Source organism: Rattus norvegicus, chromosome 4 (genome assembly GCF_021556685.1).
Source record: "Rattus norvegicus strain SHRSP/BbbUtx chromosome 4, alternate assembly SHRSP_T2T, whole genome shotgun sequence".
In the NCBI taxonomy this organism is placed as follows: Eukaryota; Metazoa; Chordata; class Mammalia; order Rodentia; family Muridae; genus Rattus; species Rattus norvegicus.
The window spans coordinates 87923375-87946469 of record NC_141537.1 but is presented as its reverse complement, the minus strand read 5'-3'; the positions used below and the strand labels follow the sequence as shown (position 1 = coordinate 87946469).

The following is a 23095-nucleotide window of genomic DNA, read 5'->3' as shown; positions in this document are numbered from 1 at the left end:
GGTACAACTTTCTAAGACTACCCAAGTGCTCAAGTTCCTGGAGAATGGCAAATATCCTAATTCTCACATTGAAAAGTTTACAAGTCTAAGACATGCCTCCTGTTGGGTACTGAAATCATCTATTGTTAATGAATTCATGTTACTCTGTGTCTTTTAATCCAACTGCACTTTATCTTCTATATGAAATCATGTGTCCTTGAATTGATACATATATTTTAGGATGTTAATGACTTCTTGGTCAATTGTTTCCTTGATTAGAATGAAAAGTCCCTCTTCTCATTAGTTTCAGTTCAAAGTCTATTTTGGCAGATGTTAAGATAATTTCACTTGCTGTTATCTTCTGGTTCCATTGGAGAGTTTTTTTCTATCCTTTTACTCTAAGGTTGTGTCTATTTTAACACTAATATGTGTTTCAGAAAAAATTATTTTTTATTCATTCAGTTATTCTCTGATTTTGAATGGAGGATTGAAGCCATTCATGTTTGAATAATTATTTAAATCTGTGTTTTAGATCTGGCTATTCTACTGTTGATTTTTGGTGTTCTGTCAGTAGTACTTTGTCTTTTCCTACCTGTAACTTTATATTTTCGTCTCTCTGTTATTCTCATTTCTACCTCCAGCCCAAAAATATTACTTCTCATATTGCCTTATGTTTGGTAACCTGAATACAAATGCACAACACACACACACACACACACACACACACACACACACACACACACACACACGCAGGCTGTCTATTTCTCTATGTTGTGGACATTTGTACTTAGTCTTCAATCACAATAGTAATTTTACTAAGTATATTATTTTAGATTGACTGTCATTTATGACCTGAGATGCATTTTTGCAGACTTTTCTGGTTTTGAAAGTTTAACTTGAGAAATCAGCTGTTCTTTCTCCATTAATCTGTAATTAGGAGAGTTCACTTTTCCATTTGATGGGTTTTTTTGTCACTTGCAGTTTTTCTCTTAGAGCTTTCAAGCCAGTATTGTTTTGTATTCTTAGTGTTTTAACTATTAGATGCATATAAACTTTGTTAATGTTCTTGTCATTTTTTATTCTGTGTGCTTCTTATATTTGTATGGATGTGGGTTTCTGGCAGTATTCTTCAATGACCTTGTTGAAGGACTTTTGTTTGCACTCACTTGGGATTTTACTCTATGGCCTGTGCCTATATTTTCAAATTTTGATTTATTCCATGGTGTCCTACATACACAATACTTCTACACACTTTACCAAGTGAACCATATTTCTAGACCAACAGCCTGATTTCTGCTGATAATAGAGTTAAATTACCTCCCATCTGTTTACTCTGTAAAAAATGGCTTTCCCCAAGTATGAATTTTGGGGGTAACAGTTTCATAATTTTAGCAAAATAGATGTTGATTTTTATGTGAGTCTATGAAGCCACTGTCAAGTATGTATAGAGGATACCAGGATTACTTAGAAAGCAATTTGGATATCTTGGGAATGTTTTTCTACTTCCTTTCAATGGGACATTATTGCTGTTACTTTTGTTATTCACAAGGACTGTATCTATTCATCCACACATAGAGTTAAGGCCTGGAGAGAATAGGTCACACATGGGAAACCTAGAGCTCAACTGTTTCTATACCACTGTTCTCCTGAAATTGGAGAAGTTTACTTTTTCCATTTGATGGTGCCCACTTTTAACAACATTGAAGTCAAAGCTGCCTTCTCCAGATGACATAAGTGTGGGTGTAGAGGGAGATGAGTTAATGGCATTTCTTCCATATAACTACTTCTTCAGGTCTCATTCTACATAGATGTTTACAATGACCCAGGTGGGTGAGTGTTTCTTTTTCTCTGCATTATAGTGAGCGCAGTAAGTAGGTGTTAGAGTAAGCAGGTTTCTATAATAAATAGAGAAGTCTCTGCTTAGAATTTTACTTTCGTGTTATATTATACCATAAGCAAACAAAAGAGATGCTTGCAGACATAAAAATATCAATGTAATGATTAATAAAAACATGGAATTCACTTAATTCAATTTTTTATTATATAAGTGAGAGTAAAAATGGTTATTAGGAGGAGGAAAAGGCCCAGTAGAATTGTGAATAAAAACAGGAAATGTTCATAGGGGAAGATAATCAATAGGTATTTTATATTAAATGAAAATATTATCAAACCCATCACTTTCTACAGGGATTGTACACTGATAAATATTTTATATGTAGCTCCAGTCTCAACCTTTAACAAGCATATAATATAGAGGATTTTCTGGACAGTGTTCTCTAATGATTCTTAGATCATGGTTTCACCTAGGTATGGCCAACTGTGTTATTTTTCCATCCCTGTATCAAAATACCTGGGATATCTTAGAGGGTAAAAAACAAATCACAGACATTTCTTGGTGAGCAGGAGTACATATTAAGGTACATTAATATGCCTTGTATGTTCTCATTTACTACATTGCTTAAGTTAGCTGAATAGTATGTATTTATTAATATAAAACAAGAATATAAAGCATATATTAACTAATTTAACATTTCTGAGTAATTTTCTGGTATGGTTAGTTTAACTATACTTATGAATTCTTAGGAAAGTTTCCATTAATGATATAGTAAATCATAAATCCCTTTTTAACATCATAAAAGTTTTATATGTTTTACATATATTGATTAATCTACTACAATGATTTCTAAAAATTAGATCATTTATAGGCACTTCAAAAATATTTGGAAAGCTCACCTCACTTTTAAATTCATATAAAATTATCCTTACATAAATGTAAACTGGATAATTTTCAGTAGGAGTTTTAGTTATTTTACTTAAATGAACTAATTTTTCTTATTTCAAGTTTTATAAATTGAATTTTGTAACATTAATTCTGAATGATAACGAGTAAGCTATTCATGCAATAGCCATGAGAAAAGTATTTGCAATTCTTGAACAGTATAAAATCATTTAATATCAGGCTGGAGAGATGGCTCAGTGGTTAAGACCACTGACTGCTCTTCCAGAGATCCTGAGTTCAATTCCCAGCAACCACATGGTGGCTCACAGCCATCTGTAATGGGATCCAATGCCCTCTTCTGGTGTGTCTGAAAACAGCTACAGTGTACTCATAAAATAAATATACTCTTAAAAAATTAAAAAAAAATCATTTAATATCGAAACCTCTAATGTTTCCTTTAATAGTATCAAATTTGAATTGCTTTCTAAAATATCATTTGTATACACACACACACACTCACACACACACAATACACACACACACAAAATGCCAACAAAATTTGTTTTTGCGATAAATATTACAAGTCCATTTTTTATTTTCCTGATATATATATATATATATATACACACATATATATATATATATATATATATGATTAAAATTGAAAATAAAGGCAGTTGTGGTGGCACATGCCTATTATCAAAGCACTTTGAAAGCTAAGGCAGAAGAATCATGGGTTTCATCAAAGTATGTCTGAACTATATGTTGAGAACTATCTGTCCCTCTCCCTCTCTCTCTTCCCGTCCTCTGTCTGACTGTCTCTCCCCCTCACAGACACAGACACAAATACTAGATTAAAGTGAAGAACTGACAATGTAGAATTATGAAATTATTTTCAATAACATGTAATGAAATAATGCCAGCAACTGCCATTAATTCTCTGGCCACAGAGTTTGAAAAACGTAAAAAAAACAGTTGTCAGAAACATATGTTTATGTTTTTTAACCATTACAGAATTTTCAATTTTTAAGCATTACAGATTTTTCAGTTTGTTTTGAATAATTTACTATAAAGTCTACACTGGTACACTAGGCAGGACCATTGTGGATCTGATCCTGTCACTCAGAAAACAAAGGACACATTCTTCATTTTCCTTAAGTTCATCTTACTTCATGAACATTGTTTAATGTACCTCTCTGTCTCTCACTCAACTCAAGTGATATAAACATATTCATGATAACAACACCAGAACCCACTATTTTGGTCTATTCTTACATCTGATAGTCCAACAATCTCTTTTTCTCTTTCTTTCTCTCTTGCACACATGCGCGCATGCGCGCGCACACACACACACACACACAACAAATTTCCACTGAACATTCTCATATCTTCCTCAAACTTACCCAACAAGTATTACTGCTAATATTAGTTGTAAGTAGTAAAATTCATTTAGTTATATGAAACATAAGCTAGATATATCAAAGAAATATTAATTTAATGTATATCAGTAATTTTCTACTCTGTTAAGTTTGCATATAACTAGGAATTCTTAGGAAAGTTTCAGATCACGGCTAAGTAAGGCATAAAGCATTCTGAACAACATATAAGTTTCCAATTTTTATATAGATTTGTTTAATCTCTTACAATGCATTCTAATAAAATAACAAACTGGCACCATACACTGTGACAATGCTCTGACAGGATTTCTTCCCCACGGTCTCTGCAGAGATACCTCTGCTGCTTCATCTCAGGGGAACTGGCTCATAACTGTGAGATTATAACATCCTACTCAGTAGCTCTGTGCTTCCATTTAAACCTGTGCCAAGTTCAATTTCCAACAAACAATTTAAGAGTATCAGGTAATCATTACTATTTTATTAAAAATAACAAGTATTGCTGGCTATCTCTTTTATTATTTATTTTTTAGTTATTTAATGAACTAATTTGAATGGCCAAGTTTTTCATCTATCTGAGATTCCTAAAAACATTGTGTTGTTGACAGTGAACTGTAGATCAGCCAACAAATTCACTTGTCACCTGAAAGTCACATACTCATTTTAAATTCTTTCTGAGTAGTCATACAGCTCATTATGTTAAATGTTAAAGGTTAAAATGAAAATAAATGTAAAGGTTAAAATAAGAGAGAGCCCTTGGGCAGCACCCCGCGAGCAAACTTGAGCCTCGGGACGACAGGTAAGACCAACTTGTCTGCTGCAAGAGAGCTGCCTGGTGAGATTGGGACACACAGAGGCAGAGTTCATCTAGGACCGGGCACGTCCTGTGTTTACCGGAGGTCCCACACCCGCGGATCCCGGCCCGCAGCAGCTCTCTGCTCCCAGAACCCGTGGGAAAGAGACCTCACCGCCTGGTCAGGTGGGCACTCCTAAGGCTGCAGAGCGGAAGAGACCACCAACACTGCCCACCCCTGCCCACATCCCTGGCCCAAGAGGAAACTGTATAAGGCCTCTGGGCTCCCGTGGGGGAGGGCCCAGGAGCGGCAGGACCCCTGCCTGAGACACCGCCGGAACCTGAGGGAAACAGACCGGATAAACAGTTCTCTGCACCCAAATCCCGTGGGAGGGAGAGCTGAACCTTCAGAGAGGCAGACAAGCCTGAGAAACCAGAAGAGACTGCTCTCTGTACATACATCTCGGACGCCAGAGGAAAACACCAAAGGCCATCTGGAACCCTGGTGCACTGAAGCTCCTGGAAGGGGCAGCACAGGTCTTCCTGGTTGCTGCCGCCACAGAGAGCCCTTGGGCAGCACCCCGCCTGGTGAACTCAAGACACAGGCCCACAGGAACAGCTGAAGACCTGCAGAGAGGAAAAACTACACGCCCGAAAGCAGAACACTCTGTCCCCATAACGGACTGAAAGAGAGGAAAACAGGTCTACAGCACTCCTGACACACAGGCATATAGGACAGTCTAGCCACTGTCAGAAATAGCAGAACAAAGTAACACTAGAGATAATCTGATGGTGAGAGGCAAGCGCAGGAACCCAATCAACAGAAACCAAGACTACATGGCATCATCGGAGCCCAATTCTCCCACCAAAACAAACATGGAATATCCAAACACACCAGAAAAGCGAGATCTAGTTTCAAAATCATATTTGATCATGATGCTGGAGGATTTCAAGAAAGACGTGAAGAACTCCCTTATAGAACAAGTAGAAGCCTACAGAGAGGAATCGCAAAAATCCCTGAAAGAATTCCAGGAAAACACAATCAAACAGTTGAAGGAATTAAAAATGGAAATAGAAGCAATCAAAAAGAACACATGGAAACAACCCTGGATATAGAAAACCAAAGGAAGAGACAAGGAGCCGTAGATACAAGCATCACCAACAGAATACAAGAGATGGAAGAGAGAATCTCAGGAGCAGAAGATTCCATAGAAATCATTGACTCAACTGTCAAAGATAATGTAAAGCGGAAAAATCTACTGGTCCAAAACATACAGGAAATCCAGGACTCAATGAGAAGATCAAACCTAAGGGTAATAGGTATAGAAGAGAGTGAAGACTCCCAGCTCAAAGGACCAGTAAATATCTTCAACAAAATCATAGAAGAATACTTCCCTAACCTAAAAAAAGAGATACCCATAGGCATACAAGAAGCCTACAGAACTCCAAATAGATTGGACCAGAAAAGAAACACCTCCCGTCACATAATAGTCAAAACACCAAATGCACAAAATAAAGAAAGAATATTAAAAGCAGTAAGGGAAAAAGGTCAAGTAACATATAAAGGCAGACCTATCAGAATCACACCAGACTTCTCGCCAGAAACTATGAAGGCCAGAAGATCCTGGACTGATGTCATACAGACCCTAAGAGAACACAAATGCCAGCCCAGGTTACTGTATCCTGCAAAACTCTCAATTAACATAGATGGAGACACCAAGATATTCCATGACAAAACCAAATTTACACAATATCTTTCTACAAATCCAGCACTACAAAGGATAATAAATGGTAAAGCCCAACATAAGGAGGCAAGATATACCCTAGAAGAAGCAAGAAACTAATCGTCTTGGCAACAAAACAAAGAGAATGAAAGCACACAAACATAACCTCACATCCAAATATGAATATAACGGGAAGCAATAATCACTATTCCTTAATATCTCTCAACATCAATGGCCTTAACTCCCCAATAAAAAGACATAGATTAAAAAACTGGATACACAACGAAGACCCTGCGTTCTGCTGCCTACAGGAAACACACCTCAGAGACAAAGACAGACACTACCTCAGAGTGAAAGGCTGGAAAACAACTTTGCAAGCAAATGGTCTGAAGAAGATAGCTGAAGTAGCCATTCTAATATCAAATAAAATCAATTTTCAACTAAAAGTCATCAAAAAAGATAAGGAAGGACACTTCATATTCATCAAAGGAAAAATCCACCAAGATGAACTCTCAATCCTAAATATCTATGCCCCAAATACAAGGGCACCTACATATGTAAAAGAAACCTTACTAAAGCTCAAAAAACACATTGCACCTCACACAATCATAGTGGGAGATTTCAACACCCCACTCTCATCAATGGACAGATCATGGAAACAGAAATTAAACAGAGATGTAGACAGACTAAGAGAAGTCATGAGCCAAATGGACTTAACAGATATTTATAGAACATTCTATCCTAAAGCAAAAGGATATACCTTCTTCTCAGCTCCTCATGGTACTTTCTCCAAAATTGACCATATAATTGGTCAAAAAACGGGCCTCAACAGGTACAGAAAGATAGAAATAATCCCATGCGTGCTATCGGACCACCACGGCCTAAAATTGGTCTTCAATAACAATCAAGGAAGAATGCCCACATATACTTGGAAACTGAACAATGCTCTACTCAATGATAACCTGGTCAAGGAAGAAATAAAGAAAGAAATTAAAAACTTTTTAGAATTTAATGAAAATGAAGGTACAACATACCCAAACTTGTGGGACACAATGAAAGCTGTGCTAAGAGGAAAACTCATAGCGCTGAGTGCCTGCAGAAAGAAACAGGAAAGAGCATATGTCAGCAGCTTGACAGCACACCTAAAAGCTCTAGAACAAAAAGAAGCAAATACACCCAGGAGGAGTAGAAGGCAGGAAATAATCAAACTCAGAGCTGAAATCAACCAAGTAGAAACAAAAAGGACCATAGAAAGAATCAACAGAACAAAAGTTGGTTCTTTGAGAAAATCAACAAGATAGATAAACCCTTAGCCAGACTAACGAGAGGACACACAGAGTGTGTCCAAATTAACAAAATCAGAAATGAAAAGGGAGACATAACAACAGAAGCAGAGGAAATTAAAAAAATCATCAGATCTTACTATAAAAGCCTATATTCAACAAAACTTGAAAATCTGAAGGGAATGGACAATTTCCTAGACAGATACCAGGTACCGAAGTTAAATCAGGAACAGATAAACCAGTTAAACAACCCCATAACTCCTAAGGAAATAGAAGCAGTCATTAAAGGTCTCCCAACCAAAAAGAGCCCAGGTCCAGACGGGTTTAGTGCAGAATTCTATCAAACCTTCATAGAAGACCTCATACAAATATTATCCAAACTATTCCACAAAATTGAAACAGATGGATCACTACCGAATTCCTTCTACGAAGCCACAATTACTCTTATACCTAAACCACACAAAGACACAACAAAGAAAGAGAACTTCAGAACCATTTCCCTTATGAATATCGATGCAAAAATACTCAATAAAATTCTGGCAAACCGAATCCAAGAGCACATCAAAACAATCATCCACCATGATCAAGTAGGCTTCATCCCAGGCATGCAGGGATGGTTTAATATACGGAAAACCATCAACGTGATCCATTATATAAACAAACTGAAAGAACAGAACCACATGATCATTTCATTAGATTCTGAGAAAGCATTTGACAAAATTCAACACCCCTTCATGACAAAAGTCCTGGAAAGAATAGGAATTCAAGGCCCATACCTAAACATAGTAAAAGCCATATACAGCAAACCAGTTGCTGACATTAAACTAAATGGAGAGAAACTTGAAGCAATCCCACTAAAAACAGGGACTAGACAAGGCTGCCCACTCTCTCCCTACTTATTCAATATAGTTCTTGAAGTTCTAGCCAGAGCAATCAGACAACAAAAGGAGGTCAAGGGGATACAGATCGGAAAAGAAGAAGTCAAAATATCACTATTTGCAGATGATATGATAGTATATTTAAGTGATCCCAAACGTTCCACCAGAGAACTACTAAAGCTGATAGACAACTTCAGCAAAGTGGCTGGGTATAAAATTATCTCAAATAAATCAGTTGCCTTCCTCTATACAAAAGAGAAACAAGCCTAGAAAGAAATTAGGGAAACGACACCCTTCATAATAGACCCAAATAATATAAAGTACCTCGGTGTGACTTTAACAAAGCAAGTAAAAGATCTGTACAATAAGAACTTCAAGACACTGAAGAAGGAAATTGAAGAAGACCTCAGAAGATGGAAAGATCTCCCATGCTCATGGATTGGCAGGATTAATATAGTAAAAATGGCCATTTTACCAAAAGCAATCTACAGATTCAATGCAATCCCCATCAAAATACCAATCCAATTCTTCAACGAGTTAGACAGAACAATTGGCAAATTCATCTGGAATAACAAAAAACCCAGGATAGCTAAAGCTATCCTCAACAATAAAAGGAATTCAGGGGGAATCACTATCCCTGAACTCAAACAGTGTTACAGAGCAATAGTGATAAAAACTGCATGGTATTGGTACAGAGACAGACAGATAGACCAATGCAATAGAATTGAAGACCCAGAAATGAACCCACACACATATGGTCACTTGATTTTTGACAAAGGAGCCAAAACCATCCAATGGAAAAAAGATAGCATTTTCAGCAAATGGTGCTGGTTCAACTGGAGGTCAACATGTAGAAGAATGCAGATCGATCCATGCTTATCACCCTGTACAAAGCTTAAGTCCAAGTGGATCAAGGACCTCCACATCAAACCAGACACACTCAAAGTAATAGAAGAAAAACTAGGGAAGCATCTGGAACACATGGGCACTGGAAAAATTTCCTAAACAAAACACCAATGGCTTATGCTCTAAGATCAAGAATCGACAAATGGGATCTCATAAAACTGCAAAGCTTCTGTAAGGCAAAGGACACTGTGGTTAGGACAAAACGGCAACCAACAGATTGGGAAAAGATCTTTACCAATCCTACAACAGATAGAGGCTTTATATCCAAAATATACAAAGAACTCAAGAAGTTAGACCGCAGGGAAACAAATAACCCTATTAAAAAATGGGTTTCAGAGCTAAACAAAGAATTCACAGCTGAGGAATGCCAAATGGCTGAGAAACACCTAAAGAAATGTTCAACATCTTTAGTCATAAGGGAAATGCAAATCAAAACAACCCTGAGATTTCACCTCACACCAGTGATAATGGCTATGATCAAAAACTCAGGGGACAACAGATGCTGGCGAGGATGTGGAGAAAGAGGAACACTCCTCCATTGTTGGTGGGATTGCAAACTGGTACAACCATTCTGGAAATCAGTCTGGAGGTTCCTCAGAAAATTGGACATTGAACTGCCTGAGGATCCAGCTATACCTCTCTTGGGCATATACCCAAAAGATGCCCCAACGTATAAAAAAGACACGTGCTCCACTATGTTCATTGCAGCCTTATTATAATAGCCAGAAGCTGGAAAGGACCCATATGCCCTTCAACAGAGGAATGGATACAGAAAATGTGGTACATCTACACAATGGAATATTACTCAGCTATCAAAAACAACGACTTTATGAAATTCGTAGGCAAATGTTTGGAACTGGAAAATATCATCCTGAGTGAGCTAACCCAATCACAGAAAGACATACATGGTATGCACTCATTGATAAGTGGCTATTAGCCCAAATGCTTGAATTACCCTAGATACCTAGAACAAATGAAACTCAAGACGGATGATCAAAATGTGAATGCTTCACTCCTTCTTTAAAGGGGGAACAAGAATACCCTTGGCAGGGAAGAGAGAGGCAAAGATTAAAACAGAGAATGAAGGAACACCCATTCAGATCCTGCCCCACATGTGGCCCATACATATACAGCCACCCAATTAGACAAGATGGATGAAGCAAAGAAGTGCAGACCGACAGGAGCCAGATGTAGATCGCTCCTGAGAGACACAGCCAGAATACAGCAAATACAGAGGCGAATGCCAGCAGCAAACCACTGAACTGAGAATAGGACCCCCGTTGAAGGAATCAGAGAAAGAACTGGAAGATCTTGAAGGGGCTCGAGACCCCATATGTACAACAATGCTAAGCAACCAGAGCTTCCAGGGACTAAGCCACTACCTAAAGACTATACATGGACTGACCCTGGACTCTGACCTCATAGGTAGCAATGCATATCCTAGTAAGAGCACCAGTGGAAGGAGAAGCCCTGGGTCCTGCTAAGACTGAACCCCCAGTGAACTAGACTATGGGGGGGAGGGCGGCAATGGGGGGAGGGTTGGGAGGGGAACACCCATAAGGAAGGGGAGGGGGGAGGGGGATGTTTGCCCGGATACCGGGAAAGGGAATAACACTCGAAATGTATATAAGAAATACTCAAGTTAATAAAAAAAAGGTTAAAATAAAAATAATATTTTTGAATTACTATCATTTTTGTCCCCTACATTACTACATCTTCAAAAACAATACAAAGATGGCTATATGTGCATAAAATAAGATTGTTCTAAAATATTGGAATAAGGAAGAGGTTAAGTGACTGTTCACAGAGAATGTAGAGCTATGTTGAAGACGCTTCTCTCTCTCTCTGCCTCTGCCTTCGTCTCTGTCTCTGTCTCTCTATCTCAGTCTCTCTGTCTCCCTTTGTGTGTGTGTGTGTGTGTGTGTGTGTGTGTGTGTGTATGTGTGTGTTTGCCCTCCCTTTTGTGTGGCATTCTTCTTCATACAGCTGGCTGCAAACCGCTTAGTCTTTTGGTCTGGGTCACTTAAATAACTGATGGTTTCTCCTCTGTTACAAATGTTTATTGATATAGTCTTTGTTTTTACTACTTACAACAAAATATTGCAGGTTAAACTAACATGGAAGCCTTGATGCTGTCTCTTCCTTTTCAAATAAAACATGATTTTTTCAATGCATATATCTGTGTTTTTACCCATGTCAGCTTTGTTCTTTTTTACCACTAAATCTCAACTCCACTGAGTCCCAAATAAAGATGCCAATTTATGAGGTAGAAGGGGCTAATTTTACATTTTACATTAATATCTTTTATCTTATTAGCATCTATTATATCAAGTATTTTTACTTGAATAATTTACGTATGTATGTGTATATATATGTATATATATGTATATTGCCTACATATATTACCTGTGTACCACTTGTGTGCCTTGTCAGACAGGGCAATGTATCCGCTTGAACTATAGTGCTAGATGGTACATGAATGATCACGTCATTGCTGACAATCAAACCCATGTCTTTGCAAAAGCAAACAGTCCTCTTAACCACTGAGCTACTTCTTTATCCTGTACACTTGAGTTTCTAAAAAGAGAACATCATGATGCAGTTACTGTAAATGTATGTTGGTAAGAGAATCAGATGTTTGACTCTGGTGATTCAGATGAATACATTCCTTTACAAGATTAAGATTTTTTTAGGAACAAATTTATGTATATAAAAAATGCATGAATTACGCTGTCTTGTTCATGGATATGTTATAGGATGGTCTTGGGCACTATCTTCTGCAATATTTTTTATACATCTATGTATGCATGTATATAAATATATGGACTATAATAGAGAAGTGCAAGATATAATTAGACACACCTTTTCTTACAAAAATCTGGGCCAGTGTAGTTGTTTTCTCTTTCTCTATCACAAGCTAACTTTAAAGTACTAAATCAAATTAATTGAATGGGAAGAAATCTGTTTTAAACTATAAATTCACAAACAGTCTCACAATCTGGTCATCTTCAGCAAGTTCATGTTTGTCATAATGTTTGGAAAATAGTGGTTCTCTTAATGTCACATTCCCTTTTGTTGGAGGCTCCAAATGCTACATCTTCAGGTGTGATTGGGTAGTAACTACAGAAACAGGTAAGGAAAATAACACCATTGCCAGAATAGGGCTGGGGATGGGAGCAATGGAGAGCAGAATTTCAAGGCACAAGTATCATTACAGGAAAATGGAAAAGGGGCTTCTTAGAGAGTGGAGGGAGATAAATAAAGAAGAAAGAAGTAGTTAGGTAAAAGTTCAACAGGAATGGCTGAAAAAAATAACTTCTGATTCTATTAACAATTTATAATTCCATCCAAAAGGAAAATAAAAACAGTATTTGCCACCATAGGTGGGAGTTAGTTTTTTAAACCTGAAAGTCAGTCCCATAAATTATGATGAGATGGAAACTAAACTGGTCTCTCTCTCTATGAATACTTATAATGATAATTAATGGTGACAGGATGTAGAAAGTACACAAATTGTCTCAAACTCTATCTAGTCTTAAATTCAGATTATGCACTTCTTTGAAAAAGGAACATAAAAATAGATGACTTGAGGAAGATATTTTGCTAATTAAAATAGTGGAATTATCATGAATTAGCACAGTTCTTTCATTAGAATTGTGAAGGAAAACATAGATATTTGCACAAAATAGAGCACAGTAAGACAATGGACTCCTGTCAGGTTTTTTTTTTCCTGATATTTTTTGTGACTATTTCACATATCAGCATAAGTTTTATTCAGTTATACCAATGTGATTATCTGTGTTCATCACTACTCTTTTAGGTGTTAAGTATAAAATAAATCAATTTAAATAAACAGAATTGGATTTCTTAGGCCTGAGACTTAGCAGTACAAGGTTGCAAATTAGAAATTCTGTATAAATATGTGTGAATGCATTTATTGTTCATAATATTGTATGTATATAGGCAATACATGAAAGGCATATAGAAATGAAAAATCTGGAACACAGAAAGTTAAAGAGACAAGCCAATCATCAACTAGTATGGAAAATAAAATGAGGATATAATTTTATTATCCAGTGTTTCACAAGCTTGATGTATACTCTATTTTTTTCAGATATTTGAAAAAAACTTCCACTATGTTCTTAAGATGAATACAATTTTCACTTATTTCCTCATTCAAGAATATCCTTTATTTCCAGGCTGGTCTTGGAATCCTAGCAAATATGTCTCTTCTTTGCTTCTACATTTTTATAATCCTAGGTCACAGACCTAAGCCCACAGACTTGATCTCCTGTCAACTGACCTTCATTCACATAATGATGTTCCTCATTGGAGGGGACCTTTTGCTTACAAATATATTTGAGTCATTGAACATTGATAATGACTTCAAATGTAAGGCAACCTTTTACATAAGCAGGGTGATGAGAGGGCTCTCTATCTGTACTACCTGCCTCCTGAGTGTGTTCCAGACTGTCACTATCAGTCCTAGTACCTCTTCTTTGGCAAAGTTTAAACAAAAACTGAAAAAATATATGATCCATGTTTTCTTGTGTATTTGGTCTTTTAGTTTGTCCTACAGTAGTAGCCGGATCTTCTATGTTCGTGGTTTTACTAATGTGAGTGAGACTAACCAAATGCAGGTTACTAAATCCTGCACACTCCTCCGCATGAGCTCCATCATCAGAGTATTTACTTTTACAGTGACAACCTCTAGAGATGTGTTTCTTGTAGGAGTCATGCTGTCCACAAGTGCATACATGGTGATTATCTTGTGCAGACATCAGAGGCAATGCATGCATCTTCATAGCATCATTCACCTAAGAGCATCACCTGAGAAAAGAGCCACCCAGACTATCTTTCTGCTTGTGGTTTTCTTTGTGGTCATGTACTGGGTGGACTTCATCATCTCAACTACATCAGTCCTGCTGTGGATGTATGACCCTGTCGTCCTCAGTGTTCAGAAGTTTGTGGTGTATGCCTATCCAACAATTAGCCCTTTTGTACAAATCAGTTCTGATAACAGAATAATCATTATGCTAAAACTCATGCACTCAAAGCACCAGCAGAGGTTTTTTAAAAAATAAATTTTCTCTTTTCTTTAAAAACTTACTAATTTATTATTTATTCATACCTGTGAGTGTTGTATCATACCTGTGAGTGTATGTATGTGTGCACTCCTGGGACTCACAGAGGTGAGAAGATATCATGACATCCCCTGAAACTGAACTTCCAGATAACTATAAGGAATCATTCTGTCCAGCACCAATTATTTTTTTCTAAAATACATTTTTTTAAAAAATGTAATGGCCCTAGCACATATGTAGCAGATGTACAGCTCAGTCTCCATGTGGATTCCCTCAACAAGTGGTGCCTCTTCCTAAAGCTGCTACCTGTCATGGAATCCATTCCGCAACACAGCTGCCTTGTCTGGCCTCAGTTGGAGAGGATGCACCTAACCCTGAAGAGACTTTATAAACCTGGGTGGGATGATACAGTGGGGTGGAGCACTATCTCACAGGAGAAAGAGATGAGGAATGGGGAGTGGAACTTTGTGAGTGGGACACTATTTGAGAATTAAATGAATAAATGATTAAATACATAAATGCATAAATTTGTGTCAAAATAAACTTTGATGATTCAGGTAGCAAAGCAGGATTCTTCATATGATTTAATTAAAATATGTGGTATTACACATATACATTCTTTTGACATTTCGGTTGCTAAATACTATAGAGGTTTTAACTTAACTGTGCACAATAAGTTGATATTTCCACATGAAATAATTCCCCTGCTTACTTTGTAAAATGAATATTCCCTTGCTGCTACATTTACACAAAAGAAGATCCTTGCAAGTAGTGACTTTTTAAGCTTTCTCTCGAAAAGATTTTAATCTACTCTTTCTTATCAAAAATAGTTTAAATATTTTATTGTAGCTTTACTTCTATTACTTAATTCAAACTTCTATGGATGCATAAAAATAATGTGAATTTAAAGTCCCTGCTTTTTTCTAGTTATTTAATGACTCTTATATGAAAATATCATGTGCCTGTTTATTTGCACTTCAAATCCTTGATACTTATGAAAATATTGGTAAAGAAAAACTGTTTAGATACACATACCTGTTGTAAATGTGTTCTTTTTGTATCTGTATGTATGCATGTATGTATGTCTGTGCACAGATGAACTATGTATGTATATGTGCACGTGGAAGCCAGGAGACCATGTTGACTGTCACCTGCTGCTTCTATTTGTTGGGCTGTTTCCATTGACCTGCTGTCTTAATAAAGCATTTCTTTCTCTGCCACATATCAAGATGGTAGTCCAAGGGCTTCTCCTGTCTCTGCCTCTCCAGTTCAGGGATTAGAAATGTTCACCACCATACCCACCCATTTAAAATTTATGCTTTTCCTTTAATGAGAAAAACCTTCATACAACACAGTCTGATTAGGGTTTCTAATTCCCTTATACATTTCATTTCCTCCTCACCTTCTACCCTATACAGATTGACATCATTTCTTTCTCTCTTTAGGAAAGAAGCAGGCCTCTAAGTCCTAAGAACAAAATGAACAACAATGCAAATGAAAAAATAAATGAATCAAAATAGGACAAATCGCACAGAAGAAAAAGTACCAAAGCAAAAGCAGAACAGAAAGAGAAACACAAGTTTTCACACAGGTATCTCATATAACCCAGAAGTCCTGAGTGTGTGTGTGTATATATATATATATATATATATATATATATATATATATATATATATATATATATATATATATATGTGTGTGTGTGTGTGTGCAAATATATATATGCAAATATATGTATATACATAATATTATATGTATATATGAAAAGGATCAGTAAGACTCCAGTAAGGTTGTATTGTGTTGGCCATGTCTTGCATGGCATGGAGTCTACCCTTAAGAGTGGATAGTTTCTCCAAAAATACTCTCTTGGAGAAAACTAAATTTTTTTACAAGTATTTATTAAAGGGAGATAGCATCTCAGTTATGTGGGAGATGAGTATCTATTACTTCTGTTCTAGGACCCCATTGTATCCAGACCTGTGCATTCCGTAGGCATGTTGCACAGTTTCTGTGTCCATTGTGTTGGGTTAGATCTTTGTTCCTCAGTGCCCTCCATTGGTTCTGTCTCTTCAAGTCTTCTAGTACTTCTTCCACAGAGTTACCTGTGTTCTGAAAGAAAGAACTTGATGGAGACTTCCCATGTAGGGTTGACTGTTTTAATGTCCCTCACTTTCTTCATATTTTCTAGCTGTGGGTCTCTGTATTTATTCCCATCTTCTGCTGGAGGAGCTTCTCTCATGATGGCTGAATGAGACTCAGATTTATGAGTCTCACTGTATGTCATTTGGTGTCATTTTGTTGCTACATTCTTTTACAGGAAGTATTTGGCTTTCTTCTTGGTCCCAGGACTATACAATAGTCTTATGTCCTTGAAACCAGAGCAGTACTGGGTATGGATTTGATCTCATGGATTTCATACTTTAAATCAAGTCAGATATTGGTTTGTTACTCCCACAAGCTTTGTGTCACCTTTGCACCAGCACATCTTACAAGCTGGTCACCATTGTAAAGTGAAGGTTCTGTGGCTAGGTTGGTGTTTACCTCTCTCCTTTTGGTAAGGGGAATGGTACCTTCCAACACAATAAACTCTCATCCACAAGTGTGAACAATTTAGTCACCATAGTCATTTTTCTATGTTCAATGAGTGGTGTGAGTGCTGTCTTCAGGAATAAGGTCTTAACATCAGGTTGTAGAGAGCACAAAATAGCCTTGAATATATCTTGCATTGTTTTAAACTTCCCTTTGGCCAACACCATCATGAGATATAGACAATTCCCAGTATTGGAAGCTTCATTTGGTAATGAGAAATTTCATTTGGGGTACTGTTTCCCCTATTATTTTGTGATTTCATTTAGATCTAAAATTACTACTGTATTAAGTTTCCGTCTGACCCTTAATATTCTTCAGTTTTAACACTTCTATTCTTGCCCCACTTCCTCCTCCCAGTTGATATACTAATTTCAGTCCCCTCATTTATCCATATCTGTATATTCTACATTCCCTTCCTAGGGATATCCACTCTTCCCCACCTTCCCTTACTCTATACCTAATCTATATGGTTATGTGGATTTTGATGTGCTTATGAATGACTTAATAAACAAAATTCACATATAAGCACATATCCAGTTTATATTTCTGGGTCAGTGTTACAAACTCAGAATCCATAAATCAGAATGAGGTTTTCTAGTTCTATCCTTTTTCCTGCAAACTCATTTCTTTTAATGTCTGAATAATAGTCTAATATGCAAATGAACCACATGTCTTACTTATTTACCTGTTGATGGATACCTAGTTTATTTCCAAATTCTGAATATAACGAATAAGTAGGGTCTCAGTAGTAGGATAAATTAGTCTCTGGGTATATGTTCACTAGTGGTAAATCTGTGTGTTTAATTAGGTCTATTCTCAATTTCCTGATTTACTGATTTCAATTTTCTGATTTCTACTATGAATGTATAAGTTTGTCCTCACACCAGCATTAGAGAAGTAACTTTTTTACTCTACATCCTGGTCAGTGTAAAGTGTCATTGCTATTATTTATGTTGACCATTCTGCCAATATAAGGTTAAGTCTCAAATAGTTTAATTATGCATCACAACAATGATTAGGAATGTTGACTGTTCTTTAAATGTATCTCAGCCATTTGAGATTTTTCTTTTAAGAATTCTCTGTTTAGGTCTGTACCCACTATTAATTTAGTTTTTTTGTTTTCTTGTTATTAAATTTTTTGTGTTCTTTATACGTTTTGGATATTAGCCCCATACTGGTTGGTTTTCTTTCAACTTGATATAAGCTACTAGAGAGGAAGAACCTTTTTTTTTCTTTCTTTCTTTTTTTTTTATTAACTTGAGTATTTCTTATTTACATTTCGAGTGTTATTCCCTTTCCTGGTTTCTGGGCAAACATCCCCCTAACCCCTCCCCCTCCCCTTCTTTATGGGTGTTCCCCTCCCCATCCTCCCCCCATTGCCGCCCTCCCCCCAACAATCTACTTCACTGGGGGTTCAGTCTTAGCAGGACCCAGGGCTTCCCCTTTCACTGGTGCTCTTACTAGGATATTCATTGCTTCCTATGAGGTCAGAGTCCAGGGTCAGTCCATGTATAGTCTTTAGGTAGTGGCTTAGTCCCTGGAAGCTCTGGTTGCTTGGCATTGTTGTTCATAAGGGGTCTTGAGCCCCTTCTAGCTCTTCCAGTTAGAGAAGAAGAACCCTTAATTGAGGAAATGCCTCTAAGAGATGAATCATAGTGAGTAAGGCATTTTCCCTATTAGTGATCAATGGTAAAGGGCCCAGTCCACTGTGGGATGGTGGTCCTGAGTTCAATAAGAAAGCAGGGTAACCATTAGAGTGAGCTCAGGGACTCCTATGGAGGAGTTAGAGAAAGGACTGAAGGAGCTGAAGGGGTTTGCAACCCCATAGGAAGAACAATAATATCAAACAACCAAACTTTCCTGAGCTCCCAGGGGCTAAACCACTAAACAAAGAGTACACATGGAGAGACCAATGGGTCCAGCCACATATATAGCACAGGATGGCATTGTCTGGCATTACTAGGAGGAGAAGCCCTTAGTCTTGTGAAGGCCAGGGTGGTGAGGTGGGAATTAGTGGGTGTGAGGGGAAACATTCTCATAGAAGCAGGAGGGGATGGGAGGGAGGGAATGGGGAAAGGGGATAACATTTGAAATGTAAATAAATAAAATATCCATTAAAATGCAAAAATATAAAAATAGATATATTGACAGAATTCATAAAAAGAAAAAAGAAAAAGAAAGCAGGCTAAGCATGTCAGGGGAAGCAGGTCAGTAAGCATCACCCCTCTCCTCTGCATCAGCCCCTGCCTCCAATATCCTGTTCCATGGGAGTTCCTGTCCTGACTTCCTTCTTGATGAATAGCAATGAATGTGGAAGTATAAGCTGAATAAACTCTTTTCTCCTCACTTAGTTTTTGTTCATCATGTTTTGTCAGCACTATAGAAGCCCTGAGAAAAGCCCTCTACAAGATGTGTAGTTGGTACAAATCTTTTCCCATTCTGTAGTTATCTAATTAGTCTGAATGATGGTGTCTTTTGCCGCACAAAAGATTTTTAGTTTTCAGGACCCCATCTATTAGTTGTTGTTCGTAGGTCCTGTGTAATCAGTATTCTGTTCTAAAAGGATTTTTCCTGTGTAAATGAGGTCAAAACTACTCCCACTCTTCTCATCTGTCAGGTCAAATGTGTCTGGTCTTATTTCGAGGTCTTTTATCCATTTGGAGTAGAGTTTTGTGTAGTGTAATAAGTATGGATCTACTTGCATGTTTCTGCATACAGACATTAAGTTTGACCATTACCATTTGTTATTGCCTTGTTTATTTCTTACTTCATAAAAATGGGTATTCATTTGGATATCGTCTTATATCTGGGTTATCAATTTAATTCCACTAATGTGTCTGGTTTGTTCCAATGCCATGGCTTTTTATTACTATATCTCTAAAGTACAATTTGAAATCTATAATGGTAATATTGAAGAACCAGTCAGCCTTCATCTTAGGCTTAAAGCCATCGTATAGTAAAGCAAAAATTTAGATTAATTCCTATTTATCATTAAACCTCCATTTCCTTTTTTACATTTTCTACTTCATACATTTTTATTAAATCTGTTTTTTATAGTATCCCACATGTATATACTGCATTACCACTATTTATACTTTCCCAGTCTTTTATGGTGCATATTTTGTATTTATTTATTTATTTTACACTGCAGATTTTATTCTCCTCCTGGTCTATCCTCCAACTGTTCCATATCCCATACTCCTCCCAGCACCCTTGTCTCTGAAGCTGTCCCTACCCTACCAGACCTTTAAACTCCCTGGGGCCTCTAGTCCTTGGAGGGTTAGGTGCATCTTCTCTGATTGAATCCAGTTCTCTGTTAGCCGCATATAGCTGGGGTGTATGCTGCCTGGTTGGTGATCCAGTGTCTGAGAGATCTCAGGTGTTCAGTTAATTGAGACTGCTGCTCCTCCACAGGGTTGCCCTCTTCCTCAGCTTTCTTCAGCTTTTCTCTAATTCAACCAGAAGTGTCAGTAGCTTCTATTCATTGGTTGGGGGCACAAATCTGCATCTGCTTGTTGGGTCTTTTGGAGAGCAGTCATGATAGGTCCCTTTTTGTGAAGGTCACATAGCTTCAGTTATGGCGTCAGTTCTTGGGGCCTCCTCCTGAGCTGGTTCCCAATTTGGGCCTGTCACTGGACCTTCTTTTCCTCAGAGTCTTCTCCATTTCCACTACTGCACTTCTTTCAGACAGGAAAAATTACGGGTCAGAGTTTTGACTATGGGATAGCAACCCTGTCCCCCACTTGATGTCCTGTCTTTCTGCTAAAGGGGGGCTCAACCAGTTCCCTCTCTCCATTGTAGGGCATATAGGGTCCCCTCCTTTGAGTCACTAGAGTCTGTCACCTTCCAGGTCTCTGGTACATGGCTGAGAAGCACCTAAAGAAATGGTCAAAGTACTTAGTGATCAGAGAAATGCAAATCAAAATGACCCTGAGATTCCACCATACACCAATCAGAATGCATAAAATAAAAACCTCAGGTGACAACACATATTGGCAAGGACATGGAGAAAGAGGAACATTCCTCCACTGCTGGTGAGATTGCAAACTGATACAACCACTCTGGAAATCAATTTGACTCTGCCTCAGAAAATTGGAAATTGATCTACCTAAAGACTCAGCAATATCACTCTTGGGAAACTATCCCAAAGATGTCCCCCACCATGCCACTGGAGTATGTGTTCTACAATGTTCACAGCAACCTTATTTGTGATAGCCAGAAGCTAGAAACAACCCAGATGTCCTACAACAGAAGGATGGATGCAGAAAATGTGGTTCATTTACACAATGAAATACTACTAGGCTATTAAGAATGAGGACATCCTGAGTTTTGCAGGAAAATGGATGGAACTAGAAAATATCATCTTGAGTGAGGTAACTCAGACACAAAAGGATATTATTAGTTCTCACTTCTCACTGATAAGTGGGTATTAGCCAAAGAAACAAACAAACAAACAACAACAACAACAAAAAAAACCCAAAACAAAACAAGTACAGAATACCCAAAATACAGTCCACAGAACTCAAAAAGGTCAACAAACTGAAGGGCCTGAGTGAGGATCCTTCAGTCCCACTTGGGAGGTAGAAGAAAGCAACCACAAAGGGGAGGGATGGAGGGATCTGGGAAAAAAAAGGGAACTAGGATCAGAAGGGAGGGGAACATGATCTGGTATTGGGTGGGGGAAAAGGACTGAAGCCCTGAGGGCCAGCAGAAAGAATGGAAACAGGCAACCTTAGGAAGAAGGATGTTGGGAGGATCCTAGAGAATAAAGTTCTGTTTCTTAAGGATTAAACTATGCCCACCTGTCACCCCATTACAAATGATTCTGTCCTGCCTGTTAAATGATTGACAATTGTGTATTTGTTTCAAAAGTTGTTTATAAACATCCTGCACAACTATATTTGTTTTAAAAGGTTATATGACTAGCATGTTTTTCCTATTTTGCAATCATGTCTTTGTTTCAGGAGTGTCTAACTTATTAATTTTCTATTCTGTTATTGTAATCATTCCTATTTTGTCTGCTGAATTCCCCATTTCGAAACCTCCTACCCCTGAGCTATAAAATCGTTGTCTTTATCACAGCCATAGTGAACTCTCAAACACTAACTCGGTGGAAAGAGGCCAGTTAACACTAAAAAAGCTTTAATTAATCACTTTCTTTAATTATTTTAGCTATGATGATTTACATCAGTGGTCTTTCTACTCCCATATATGGAAAAACAATACAAGCAAAAGTTCTCAGGAGTGTTTTAGCTATCCTGATTTTTTGTTTCATTTTATGTTTTTATTTTTAATTTTTGTATTTCTATATGAAGTTGTGAATTATCCTTTCAAGTTCTGTGAAGATTATGTTGAAGATTTTATGGGGATTGCATTGATCTGTAGGTTGCTTTGGGTATAATGGATGTTTTTACTATATTAATCCTTCGGGTCCATGAGCATAGGAGGTCGTTTCTTCCTTTAATATATTCTTCAGTTTTGTTCTTCAACATCTGTCACATAAGTCTGTCAGTTCACGAATTAGATTTTTTCCAAATATTTAATACTTTTAAAGGCCAATGTTAAAAGTGTTGATTCCCTGATTTATTTTTATTCCATTTGGATTATATAGGAAGATTATGGGTTTTTTGAGTTAATTCTGTCTTCAGTGAATTTGCTGATAGTATTTATCAACTGCAGGAGTTTCTTCATGGAAATATTAGAGGAACGACTCCCCTTTTAGTTCCCCCCCTTTGTGGGTGGATGG

General features: G+C 37.4%; 1 protein-coding gene across 1 annotated transcript; it reads left to right on the top strand.

Annotated features, from left to right (window-relative positions):
• Positions 1-13833: 13833 nt before the first annotated feature.
• Positions 13834-14760, top strand: Vom1r79 (vomeronasal 1 receptor 79; the record flags this gene model as incomplete). The annotated part of the gene is made up of 1 exon (XM_087659870.1): positions 13834-14760. A coding segment is annotated over one exon (927 nt), but the record flags the coding sequence as incomplete, so codon positions are not given.
• Positions 14761-23095: the final 8335 nt, after the last annotated feature.